The 14,669-nt window shown below is 29.0% G+C and overlaps 1 protein-coding gene across 1 annotated transcript in view; it reads left to right on the top strand.

The window, feature by feature from the left end:
* Positions 1–14,669, top strand: part of LOC107455922 (uncharacterized) — a 57,628-nt gene that overhangs the window by 20,434 nt on the left and 22,525 nt on the right. The window contains exons 2-4 of the mRNA XM_016073650.3: positions 2,541–2,632; positions 4,050–4,159; positions 4,308–4,433. Of these exons, the coding sequence (XP_015929136.1) occupies positions 2,541–2,632; positions 4,050–4,159; positions 4,308–4,433 (328 nt within the window). The remainder of the gene's footprint in view (positions 1–2,540; positions 2,633–4,049; positions 4,160–4,307; positions 4,434–14,669) is intronic.

The raw sequence follows: 14,669 nt of genomic DNA on the forward strand, positions 1-14,669 counted from the left end.
TATAACTTGACGTAACTTTTATTTATCCAATACACTTTACATATAAAGTGGAAAGAAGGGATAGGATAAATAGTTGGAATAATTCTGTTATTTTCAAGACGAAAAATTTCAGAAAATGATTTTGCACTTTCATGTGAAGGGAAACACAAAACTACTAACATATCAATTATTACTAAACTACATAAATTTTGCGAAGTAATTTATTTTTAACAAATTTCGTATTGCTTGGCTTTAATTTATTAATTTTAATTCGATGTCATACAGTTAATAGTTAGGTAATATTTATCTAATGACCTCTGCATATTTATTTATTTTTAAAAGAGCAGCTGTAAACTTTTCAAATAGCTAAAATCAGGTAAATAAAATCTAAATTCCACTTAATTAATATCCTTTTTAACTAAATAAATATTAAAAATATATTTCTAAAGTTGTTGTTTATTTTTTAAATAGATTTTACATAGTTGGAATCACGAATGCTAAGTCTCTTCCACAGGGGAAAATCAGCCCAGAAGAAATATGTTTCTTTCAACCAAGGGGAAAAAGTGAAGAAAAAAAAACTTTTGTTTCAATAAGAAATATCAAATATTTTTAAGCGGAATGTAGTTTAAATAATAACATCTAGCCTTTATCAATCTAGCCTAAATAATCGCATTGATTCGCAAACTTTTTAATTTAGCATTTTTAAACTTGTGAAAATTAAAAAGCAACAATCGGGAAGAAATATTTAATGGATTTTTTAATAAATTAAAACTACTAGTCTTTCAATATTTCACGTAAATAAGCATATTAAAAATTTGTTTAATACAAAGAGCCATTACATTATGACCACCCTCCATCTATAACAATGGGCTCGCCCAGGTTTTCATGGTTTCTCGCCCAGGAACAATGTTTTCATGAGGCACATTAGGACCCATAATCCTCATAGAACAATCCCTGACGTCTGTAAGCTACTTGAACGCAGTTGCAGACCAGGTTCACCCATTCATGGCAACAGCTTTTCCTGCGGGAGGTGGTGTTTACCAACAGGATAATGCACCATGTCATAAGGGTCGAATCGTCGAGGAACACTCCAGTGACTTTCAAGTCATGTCTTGGCCCCCAAATTCGCCTGACCTTAATCCAATAGAGCATTTGTGGTCCTACTTGGAAAACCAAATTCGTGTTGCCACGCTACCCCCTCGCAATGTGAGAAAATTGCAGGACCAGTTGGTGAGCGCTTGGTACCAGATACCTCAGACTGCCTATCAGCACCGGGTGGAATCAATGCCACGGTGGGTCCTAGCAGTTTTGAGGGCTAAAGATGGTCCTACATGTTATTAGCAGGGTGGTCATAGTGTAATGGCTCTTCGGTGTAAATATATAAGGAACTGTTGTAATATCCTAATCAAAATTTGCATATGCTATTAAAATTACAAATCACATACTAAACACTTACACTACTACAAATGTTGTCTTTGTTGTTGTCGTACGCCGTTAAGGGAAGGAGTGCGATTGTTCTTGTTTTCCAGTGTCGCCAAGAATTCGACTTCTGATCTAACCATACGTCACACCCGTTTATAGTGTGGACCCATTCATATGTTATTTATTCATCCACAGATGGTAATTTTGACCTGAACCAGAGAACGATCAATCTCCAATTCAGTAACCTCAGAGGTATAATTTGTTACGGGAACATGGAGGAGTTTGCGATTCGGCAGATTTACCAGGCTTCTAGGCATCTTCGGCTGGATAATCAAATGCTAGTACGAATATCAAATCTAATCTTAAATAGTATGATATATAGATTTTAAACCGTCTACGCTAAAGTGTAATAAATAATAAGAAAATAGTTATCTTTTTAAGAGAATTACTGTGATAAACTTTTAACATTCTGCTACTGTGTTAAATTGAATTTGCTCACGTCTTAGCTGTTCTTATAAAACTTATTTCTAAATTATATTGGTCGTTTTTCATTTTGTTAAGTTTCTTCCATTGTCATAAAAGGAATGCGTTTCTTTCACACAGAATGTCAGTCCTGGTTGGAATGTAGTTCAAATGTCAGTTATTAGTTAATATATATGTGGTCGAACAATAATTAAAACATATTTCGTTACGCATATTAATTCACGAATCTACCTATTATCTTTTTTTCATTTAAAGTTTGTTCCATTTTTATTTTACTCTCTTTTCATAAGAAATAATGGCTTTAATAATAAAATGTACGTCTTTCCCACACTAGCCTCACATTAATTCGGTGGCTTGTGTAGACAAATTCAATCTTCAATATTTTTTAAATAAAAAAGAATATTGAAATTGAAAAATATACATTCAAATTAGCTTTTGTGAAGCTTAAAAATAAAGATAGATGCTCAAATTTAATAAAAATTTTAATGGTTTCTTAGTTTTATAAAAATGCTATCACATAGCATTAGTTTTTAATTTTCTTTAATTTTATCTTATAATGAGTATTTCTTCTTTCTGAATAATTTTTCTTAGAAATTTTATTTACTCATAATCTTGAAATATTGTATGTTGTATAATCTTGAATCTCTTTTTAATAGGTAAACCACTTCCTGGAATTTGGCATACTGGATTAGTAGCTTATGGAAGAGAATACTATTTCTGCTCAACTGGCATAGAAAGCTGTAGGCCGGTAATATTTTTTAAAGTAATAGATAATATCGGATATTTGTTATGTATAATAAAATTTTTGAAAGAGCCTGAGTTATTTTTTTTTCCTGAAAAGAAAAATAAATAAATGACATAAAATTTCGTACAATTTTGAAACAGGATTTTTCTCTCGTCTTCGAATAGCTAGGAGGTTTTTATTATTTTTTTTTCAACGAAAAAGATATTAAATGTAATTTTTTAATAAATTAGATTCTTTTTAGCTTATTTTTTGGGTGCTACATATAGATATTAAATTATATATATCAATATATAGCTCAAAATACGTCAAATTTAAATTATTAAGGGAACACAGCAGTGATTACCTAAAATTAAAATAAAAAATCTGCACTTATGATAATTATAAACAAAAATTATTTAAGTGTTTCTTTCTTTTTTCATTTTTGTTCCTCCTACCTCGCACATGTATTCATTAAATCTAGGAAAGTTGAAAATGAAATACAAACTGTGCAAACTACGATTTGCTGTTGTTGTTTCTAATGTCACTTGCTATACCATGAAGCTTGCTTGGTGAAACCATGCAAAATCATGGCAAAGGGTGCGTTTCTTGTTTTGTGGCACCACATATGGCCGAGAACACGACTTCAGCCACACACACAGGTCACAGCCCGTTTTCAAGGGGGAGCCGGAATCACGTTTCGTAATTTGGATCTGAATCAGAAAACGATCAATCTCCAATTCAGTAGCCCCAGAGGTAGTGATTTGTTATGGGAACTTGGAGGACTTTGTGAACCAACAAATATAACGTGCACCATTCGCATAGTGCATGGGAAATCTTCGGCCAGCGGGGATCGAACTTGTGACCTCTTGAATGTGGGCCCAATGCCCTGCCAACCAGGCTATCCCGACTCAACTATGATTTACAATAGATTTAATTCTAACATTCAACTATGAATATTTTACCAAAGTTACCAATGTATAACTACAACATTGAGAAAAACAATAGTTATATCAGTGTTGTTTGACTTTTAAACGCAAGCGTATTATAAAGCAAATTGCTAATTTCAATTAACTCAGTTACAATATTTAAGTAACTGCAGTTGCTAAAAGATGTAATTCAAAGAAAGCAATTTTATCTTCGAATAAAGTTAAAATTAATCTGATAAATTGTCGAATAAAGAATAATTTGTTTTTGTACGGTTTAGGTCAGCCAGAATTCAATTACTGAATTATAAGAGGAATATAGGCAGCAACCATACATAGTGAATTAAAAAAATATTCTGCAAAAACTTTAAAATTACTATTTTTTCAGTAATTGCTTCAGATGAAAGTTCTTCATTATGAACTATAATTATTTTATATTTTTAATCAGTGTTTTCATTTCTTTAAAAAATTTGCATCGTGCTTGCTCAAGTTTATAACTAGATTTTTTTTTTCTTCAGGGAGAAACTATTTTAGGAGAGCCAGATCAAATATTAACATTAGGGAAAACTGAGCTGCCTTATAGTGTATTTCTAGAATACATCTTTGCACTTGGAGAAAGTACATACAGGTACGAATTTATTTGTTGAGAATTAATAAATTTGTTTTTACGAATTCTTCATAATTATATTTTATCAGCTTCCATTTTATAATTCAAATATTTCGTTCAAATAAAAAAAAAAATAAGACAGTAAACAGAATGTTTGATGCTCCTCTAGGCCCGGATCCTATCACTTGTTGGAGCATAATTGCAACACCTTCAGCCAGGAAGTTTGTCAATTTGTGATTGGCTGTTCCATTCCATCCGAAATAAGAGAACTGCCGCAAGAAATTTCTCAAAATAAGTAAGTACTTATTCAAATCGAATCAGTAATACTTGAGAGCAAATTCAAAATAAGTATTCGTTAAAAACTCTAACAAATGATCTGCACAAGTTTACAAAATATTTTCTATAATAGTGTTGTCACTATCCCGTTTCAGACGGAGACGTAAAGAAATGTCAAACTATTATTAAAACGAGTGATGCTTAATTGTGATAAAAGGCACTATTTTTATAGGTAATTTTCCTATCTATATATATATATTTCTCTTACACGGCGACAAAAAAAAGCCTCATTACAACTCCCCGAATGGCAACGCTAGAAAATCGACCAATGATTGCCGCTAAAAATGTCACATGCCAAATTTAGCTGAGATGGCTCAACATATAGCGCTTTTAAAAACGGAAACTGAGATAAACAGAGAGAGCATAAGCTAGGCAGAAGTGAGTAGCCTATGTCATTAGATCTCCATTTTAGTATTTTGTCGAAAGCGCTTTTTTCACGAATTTATATATTACGAATTTATTTGACGATTTTTGATTTATATCACGAATTTATTTGTTTTACTAGAATTTATTTGTTTATGCAGGTTTTTCCATTGCAATTCACTTATTTCAATTTTTAATAGACTTAATTATAGCCAAAATTTTAACCTTTTTAAAGAGATATCAGTTTCAGAAATTTTATCTTAAGATTTTATACTGTAGCACATTTCGAATAGGTTTAACGAATTACATGTCATTTATTTGAATTCAAATTTATTTTTATGACTTAGAATTTACTAAAAAGATGCATTTTTTTTTTAAAAATAAAAGTTGTTACATGGATTGGAATGATTGTTTTGAATTCTTAGAATTTTGTGCATTTGCAATGTACCTAGTTAGTAGCGGGCGAAGCGAGCTTGGTTTTCGAAGCAAACTATATAAGATTGCGTAACAATTTTCGAGGGTTGGCGAGCGTTAGCGAGCAGGGAGCGCAGCTCACTAGTAAATATAATTATCATTCTGCGAGTAATTATTGTCATTAATAATAGTTTGGCAATTTTTGCGGTCTCTAATAATCAAGTCGTATCTTGATGTTTTTAGCTAAGGCAAACAGACGATCGATCCACTTAGTTGAAGCGTGGATTTTTTTTTCGCTTAATTTTCTATCCTTATTATTTTAAACGCAACACAGAAGACAAAAGGTGTACTGGGTAATATATCAGAACCAACTCTTCTTCGTAATAAACGTTTTGATTTAAGCAAATCATACAGACTAGACTTACAAGAAAGGAAAATCTTACAGTTGCATTGAAACCTAATACTGTATACTCTCAAAAATAATCGGTCACAAATTGAACCGAGATAATAATTGTTGAACGACAATACAGTTCAATTTTTATATTATACATTCAAGTTAAATAAATTATTGAGCTGATGCATGCTTCCATTAAAGTTGAGAGTAAGTTTAATCACAATATCAAATCATGAAATTAAGTTACTAATAGTTAATAAATATGGCAACATGGTTCACCTTAAGACCATATTAAGGATGAAGCAATTTTAAGCGATAACATGTTTCAACACGTTTCAAAATTTATAATATTATAGGGATGTTCATTGCTATTGTTGATTTGATAGCAAATTTACTAAAGTTTTATACAGTTCATGAATTTACGCTGATAATATAAGATTATTGTATATGTTACCGGCAAAGTATGAAATTCGGCATTATATTTAATGCCTAGGCATTATATATAAAGCTTATATATAATAGTTTCAGGCATTATACATAATGCCTAAAACTAGTCGGCAAAGTATGAAATGATTTATATTTCACAAATGTCCTAGGCATTATATATAATGCCGGATGCTATTTAGGCAAAGTATGAAATAAACGTCCTGATGAGGTTATTATGTAAACGATGTGAATGTTTCTGTGAATGACCGAAATCGGTGGTTGTTGACTTTCACCGATGAATGTTGACAATCACATAGTCGCTTTGGTGAATGTCCGAAATATTTACTACATCCGATTTGATATTAATTTATTCGTGGATATAATTACATTTATTCGATATTTTAATACTTACTGACGGTAGATTAGAAGAAACATCAGTGTTTGGAGTATCAGGCAAATATATACCGGGCAATGATACTTGACCTGAAAAAATATCAGTGTAGGATATACCGGGCAAATGTATACCGGGCAATGGCACTTGACCTTAAAAAAACATCAGTGCAGGGTATACCGGGCAAATGTATACCAGGCAGTAGCATTGAACCTTAAAAAAACATCAGTGTAAGATATACCGGGCAAATGTATACCGGGCAGTGGCACTTAACCAGACCTAGTATGACTAGATCTTTGGTAAATGTCTGAAATATATACTAGGTCTAATTAAGTGCCACTGCCCGGTATACATTTTCCTGGTATATCCTACACTGATGTTTTTTTAAGGTCAAGTGCCGTTGCCCGGTATATCCTACACTGATGCTTTTTAAGGTCAAGTGCCAATGTCCGGTATACATTTGCCCGGTATACTCTACACTGATGATTTTTTAAGGTTTAGTGCCACTGCCTGGTATGCATTTGCCCGGTATATCCTACACTAAGGTTTTTTTTAAGGTTCAGTGCCATTGCCCGGTATACCCTACACTGATGTTTTTTAAGGCCAAGTTCCACTGTCAATAAACAAATATAATGTTAATAAGCGGTAAAACAAATGAAAAGATTACGTATTATAAGTTTACTTTTATTAGGAAACAATTAAAATTATTAAGTTAATTAATCGAAATTGTTGAGTTATTTACTTTTTTTCAATTTTTTCTAAAGAAATGTTAAGCTCATTTTTTCGGGAGAATAAGAAGCAATTATAGCTTTGATAAAGGGAATAAAATCTTTCACGAAGTTAATGCTTTATTTTATTTTTATTACTTATTTATTCATATTAATAATTTTTATTTTTAATATCCAACTACGATGTGAATTTAAAAAGGCTAAATTGGAAATTTCTAGATTTCAAACCTTTAATAAAAATTTGAGATAAAGAAAAGCAAATTACTGTAAGCAGTTACACTTTTTTTTAAATTTAATTTCTTAGCATTTCGGATTTTCTTGTTTAATTATTTTAAGCAAACGCAGATGAAGGTTGAGCATATTTAAATTGTAATTTTATATTGTCTTGAATTTCGTTCTTTAAAAAACAGTTGCTCAAACAAAAAGTTAATTGAAAAGCAATATCATTGTCAATTACATTTAAAATAACAATAAATACTCTATATAAAACCCTTTTGCGCTAATTTTTTTTGAATAAATTTTATCCTTGATGAAAATAGTGTTAATGATTAGGCTTATAATTTTGAAAAAGTAACACATAAAATATAAATTTTAAAGATTTAATCATATTAAATTTATTCTAAATTAGCCTTAAACTTTAAATTTCATTGATATTTTTTCAAAAAGTTGCTATAAATAAAAATGTGGATACTCAAATAATTTCTATACATTTTGATTTTAAAAGACGGTTATTTCATGAATAATTTAAAAATTAAAGTAAGTGTTCCATAAAAACTATTTTTGCGGTAATTTATATAAATAGTTTTACATTTAAGAGAAAAATTTTAGCGACTTTATTTGAAAAAATTGAATAATGTCGAACCTAAAAATAAATTTCGATATTTAGCTTAGAACTATTAATTTTTAACAAAGTTAAAAATAAATTTTTTTAACTTTGAAATGAATTTAAAATAAGAGATAATGCATATACTTTTCTTCCTTAATGCATTTATACATATTATATATTTTTGGCATACATGTAATATAATTCATTAATATAATAACGTAATATAATTCATTTTTCTAACCATTTTTTCAAAATATTCTTCTATAAATCTAATATATGGTCCTAATTAAACATTTTTTTTATTCATTTCAACTTAAAAACACTATTATTGAGACTAAAGCAAATAAAATAATCACAATATTATTTTTTAAATTAATTTAATTTTAATGGTAGACACGTTTGAAGGAAATATTTTTAATGATTAGAGTCAAGATTTAAAATAACAAAAAAGAAAAACGTAAAAAAACCTTATGAAAACTGAATTTTTTATTTAGTTTTTTTCAAAAGGTAAATAATAGTATGGCTATTCAAGTGAAAGTTTTACATTTTGTTTGAAAAAGAATGTAGTTAAATAATTATTAAAAAAACAATAAGTATTTAGTGAAAAATATTTTTTTTATCCTTTTATTATAAAAAGATTTCATATTTGAGAGAAATAGTTTTAATAATTACAGGGGATTTAAAATGGCAAAATAAAGCAAAATCCAAATCATTGTTTCCTTAAAATTACGATGGAAATATTTTTGTGTTTAGAGAGTTTATCAATATTTTTTTCCGTTTGAGATTGAAACTAGTTCTAGTTGGAATATTATTTGTTGGATTCAATATCTTCATTGTAAACCTAATTGGATCTGTGCAGTACAACCATAACATATAACTTTTCTTCCTTCTTTTCGATTCACCTCGCTTGTCAATAATTTATTAATTTTAGTCATCAAATGATTTTATAATCATTTGGTAGTGATAATAATCAATAACTCTCATGACCGCACTAAAACCAAGAACATTAAGCAGTTTCGAAGTCATAGTTTAAGTTAAATTAAGATGCAAAAATCAGAAAGTATTATTTAGGGATAATTTTTTTTAATTAGAATGATTAATTTTGATTATATACTTTAAAATAAATATATAGCACGAAAAATAAAAAAAATGGACCACCCTGGATAACTTTTGGTCTAATGATTGGAGTTTCACTTTCTAGAACTCAATTTTAACGGTTTGAAGACTTCAAATATACTAATTAAATAGTGCAAACAATAATTAGTTTAAGAATTAGTACAGATTATACAAATTACATGTATACAGATGTAATACAGATTACAGCTCCCCTCCTCCCCATATTTTAAGGGTCGGAAATCGGAATCCGTTGAAAAAAGGCATATCATTCAGAGAAAGTATGTTTTTATGTCAGATATTGTAACTTAAAATATCGTCTTCTCTTATTAATTAGCATATTTGAGGATACCCCCTCAACTCATTATAATTGAATCCTAGAACGTTTAAATCCGATTATTAAATCAAAAGTTATTCAGGGCAGTCCGTTTTTTTTTCTGTACATAATAGCTAAAGGGGTTTATTTACTTTTAATACGATGTAAGATTTACTTGCTTGAATTTATGATAAATTATCATAATTTTAATTTTTATTTATAAAAATAAAAGAACAAAAGAAGAATTATGGCGTGACCAAAAAGGAATTGCTTTTATAGAAGGTTAAATAAGACTTTTTTTAATTTACCTTTATATACATACATATAGTAATGAACAAAGTATTTAAAAACTTATTGAACACGTTTAATTTCGTTTTAAAAATTTAAAAGAGAGACAAATCCTTCTTGTGAGTTGCATTGAATAACAACATTCAACGGATTTTCATCCTTCAATTGCATATGTAACAGGTCGTTATTCATTTAATTTTAATTCATTTAAGTAGCAGGCTGTAGTAAAATTAAAATTAGACTAATCTTATTAAGTGGTAGGATAATTAACTTATTTTACTAATATTAGGTACTTATAATAGGTAATATTTTTTACTAGTAATAGGTAATATTTTTTACTAATATAATTTATTTTACTAATTAATATTAACTTATTTTACTGCTGTAGGAGAATTAGCTAATTTTAATATTTATAATAACAAAAGAAGAACCGAAGAATTGTGGCATGGAGAAGAAAAAAAGAATTGTTTTTATAAACGATGAAATATGGCGAGCTGTTTATTTTACCTTTATATGCTTACAATAATAATAATTAAAAAAATTATAAATTGATAATGAACGCAAAATTTTATTATTATAATCCAAAGGACAGAAAACTAGTCTTGTGATTTTACTAGTAACATTCATCCGATTTTTACCCTTCAACTGCTTATGTAACTGGCCATTATTCATTTAAGTGGCAATCTAAAATAAAATTAGGTTTATTCTTTCTTTTTTTTTTCTTAAGTTAAGAAGTAATTGTTTAGAGATGTTCACCAAACTTTTCATAATAGATAGCCATCTTTTTTTAGATGAAAGGCATCTTATCTAAACCTTATTTAAAAATAAACTTGATTGAAATCAAAAATTTGAAAACAACGTCAATTGTTGTCGCACTTAAGTCATGACTTATTCTCTTCAATTAGATCCCTCTGCGTGATAGTTTTGTAGTAGTACATTTCCTACACCATAGCTACCAATAACATTAGGTAATTTAAATAGTTAAACAGCCAGAGATTTTGTTTTTGTTGGTATAGACTTTATATTTTAAAGTTCCTATTCATAAATACTGAGAAAAGTTTCAACATTCGACAGGTCATAATGTTTCTTTTTTTTTGCTCAAAAAAGAGATACATTAGAAACAACTTTTAATTAAAAATTAAACTTTCAGTGTATTTTTATTTGTCTGTTTTTAGTGTTGTAAGAAAAAGTACTTAAGTATAGAAATAACTTGAAATTAAACATTCAACTTTCTGTACATAAACTAGAGAATTTTGGTTCCTTGATACACATCTTTCTATCGCTGTGAAAAAAGGTACTAAACAATGGCAATAATTAAAAAATAAAAGTTTAAGTTTTTCACTAAAAATTTGAAATTTTGAATAATTGTTTTAATTTAAATTTTATCATAGTTAATACAATGTAAAAAATATTAGGTTAAAATTTTTGAAAAATAATCGCGCAGCTAAAGAAATAGCGTAGTATTTAATTTACTTGATGGTAATGTTTCAATTTCTTAATAAAAAAATTTTTTTAATTTTAATTGTTTTTTTTTGTTTGCACGCTTCAACGTTTATTCCAAACTTAGTTTCCGATCTCCTTTAAATTAATCAGGAAGAGTCAAACCTTAGCTACTTTTACGAAATTATATGTACGAATATATTACGAAATTATATACTAAAATATAAAATATTATAGTAAAAATAATAATAATGTTTGAAAATATATACTTATAGATATTTTTCTAAAAATAAAAGTGTCATGAATTTATCCAGCAAATCTGGCACTGTATAACAAAAATTGCGTACCAACATTTTTTCTTTACTTATAACAAAGCTAAAAGGAGACCTGCGTAGGTGTTGTGTTCTGTCATTCGACTTTTGAAACTGCAACCACTGCCAAAATTAACTTTTTTTTTCAAAATTAAAAAAAAAGCTATTTACGTAAGCAACCATTGTGAAAAAGAAAATATTTTGAATTTATTTTTATTATGAACTTTTGTCTATAAAAATATTTATTTAAAAGTGCACTATTGATAAGAAGTTTATACAAATAGTGCTTTTTAATTTTAAAAAAAAACAAGGAATTCTTTTTTTAATCAATAAATCGTTTTTAAAGGACAATTAAAAGTATTTTACGCTATTTTGAAAATAAATGGCGACTTTTGAAAGTTTGTTAATACCAGTTGCTAAAAATTTGTTGTCGGAAAATTCGTTAAAAATGTGTAACCATGGGTGCAGTACACGCTGTAAAAAATTTCGAGTATCTGAACACCTAAAACGGTCCCAAAACTTTTACACTGTGGTGTAAAACAACTATAAGTAAAATAACTACAACATAAGCTTTTACAAGTGGTGTTCCACTACACCAAAACCCAAAGAAAGTTTCTGGTGCTGAGAAATCTTTAGAATGTTCTTATATACAACTTGGTGTAGAGCTGCCGCCACCAACCACAGTATGTATTATTAAGATACAATAAAATTTATAATTGCAGTTAAATATTATACGTATGAGACACATTTATGTAATTTTCGCGAGACAATATAAAATAAAATTCCGGAAATTAGGTAGCATGAATACACTAATTCTTAAAATAAAATGAGTTGTTAATGAAATATACACGTAATAGAGAGAATATTAAGACGAATTCGAATTAGGCTTAACGGAGCAGAAGCGGATAGAAAATATGCATTATAAAATTATTTAATACAGTTATACAGTTTATAGAGACTTGAAAATTAAAATAGAAATATTCTTATTATACAACTAAAAATATGCATTCATATTTTTTAACTGCGCAGTACAGTTTCTGCTGATAAAAAGCTACATTAAAAACAACCGTAAACACTCGCCAACTCGTTCTCGATTGCAAAAAATTGCAAGTGAAATCAAAACAAGTCAACATTAAAGTTTTCGGAAGCGAAAATGTTTAACATATGGTGTGAAGGCGAGTTATCTTAGTGTAAATGTTTTGTATTTTCAGTGTTTAGAGTTTTTACACTCTCTAAAGCACCAAAAAAATACATACCACCAACAATGTACATAGCACCAAAAAAAAGGACCACCCTGAATAACTTTTGATCTGATGATCGGATCTTTATGTTTTAGGACTCAATCTTAATGGTTCGAGCGGGTGACCTCAAATATGCTAATTAAAAAGTGCAGGCAATATTTTAATTAAATACAAAATCAGACCCAAAAACGTACTGTGAATAAACATACCTTTTTTTCAATGGATTTGGATTTTTGATCCCCAAAATATAAGGGGTAGCCGCAATCTTGGAAATATGATCCCCATAGTTTGGTCAGGAGAGCTGTCCAAAATGAAGATTCCTTAATGGTAATTTTACTTTTTGTGTATTTTGACTTATTTCCAGATTTTTTAAATGACTTGAAAATTTTCGCACACAGTTATAAATTTCATCTATCCAAAGATAATTCCAGGTAAAAAAAAAATTACTAAATATTTATCATTTTTTATTATTTTATTAAATAATAGTCAAAAAAATTTTGAATTGTAAGGTATACAATGTTTTGCATCAGTTTAAAGTATGTAATTTTACATGGCAAAATTTGAGCGAAATCGGTTGAACAGCCTCTGAGAAATCAAATTTTATAGATCAGACTTTTTTAAAATTCAATTCCACTGATTTAGCTCAAATTTTGCCTTTTGCCATCATCTTCTTTAAAATGATGCAAAAAATTTTATATCTTCCAATGAAGATTTTTTCGACCATTTTTAAATGAAATAATGAAAAATAATAAATATTTACCAAAAGTTACTTTTTAGATGAAATTATCTTTGGATAAACAAATTTTACAATTGTGTGCAAAAAATTTTCAATTCGCTTGAAGAGTTCACGAGATATAGCGAAATACGCGAAAAGTAAAATTAACATTAAGGGGTCCAAACTTTGGAGGGATCTCCTGACCAAACGTTTAGGAATATATTTCCAAGATTACGGCTATATTTTGGGAGTCGGAAATCCAAATCCGTTGAAAAAAAAGGTATGTTTATTCAGAGAAAGTACGTTTTGGTGTCAGATTTCGTAATTTAAAATATCATCTGCACTTATTAATTAGCATATTTGAGACCACCCCACGAGCCATTAAGATTAAGTCTTAGGACGTGAAGATTCGAATATTACTTCAAAAGTTATTAAGGCTGGGCCGTTTATTTTTTTTTTTTTATTTACCCATTGGGTGTTGTTTTGGGTTTGATGGCGTGCATACCTTATTTGGACGTCATCACACTTTTTAACTGTGTTCGAGACTTTTTTTCGCATTTTTCTTTTGTTATGCATTAAGTTGGTGAGTTTATTTTTGAGATATGAGACCAGAGATATCCTATAAATACTTCTTGAGTTGTGAATAAAAGAGAATTTCAACATTTGAACGATATTTCTGTTTTAATTGTTTTAATTAAGAATCAGAAATTCTAACCTACAGTTCAAACTGGATCGTTTTCAGTACTAATTTGGGTGAATATCACAAATAAAGAGGATCCAAAACAGATTAACACGGTCCCAAAGGTTAGAGTTGAAGCATAAAAAAACGACGCCTAGGCCTAAATATACCGAGGCTGAAAAGACTAAAGTCAAAGAACGTAGACTAAATTAGTAAGGAAAAAAAATTACACAACAACCATTTTGCAAATGGGTACCATGGGTAGGTACCAACCATTTTGCCTATGGGATCGCCTTTCGGCAATTACATTTTTTTAATTGATTTTGAAAATTAAAGAAATGTCAACGATGAACTGTTTCTTTTAGATCTAAATACAGTCAAACCCCGCTATAGTGAACACGGCTTATAGTGAACTCCCGGATATAGTGAACGAAATGCTCGGTCCCGTGCCTTGCTATACACGTATAATGTTATTTTTAGTGGATATAGTGAACCAAAAAAGTGAGGAAGTTGGATATAATGAACTTTTTTCTGTCTTCGACTGATTTCC

Source organism: Parasteatoda tepidariorum, chromosome 2 (genome assembly GCF_043381705.1).
Source record: "Parasteatoda tepidariorum isolate YZ-2023 chromosome 2, CAS_Ptep_4.0, whole genome shotgun sequence".
Lineage (NCBI taxonomy): Eukaryota > Metazoa > Arthropoda > Arachnida > Araneae > Theridiidae > Parasteatoda > Parasteatoda tepidariorum.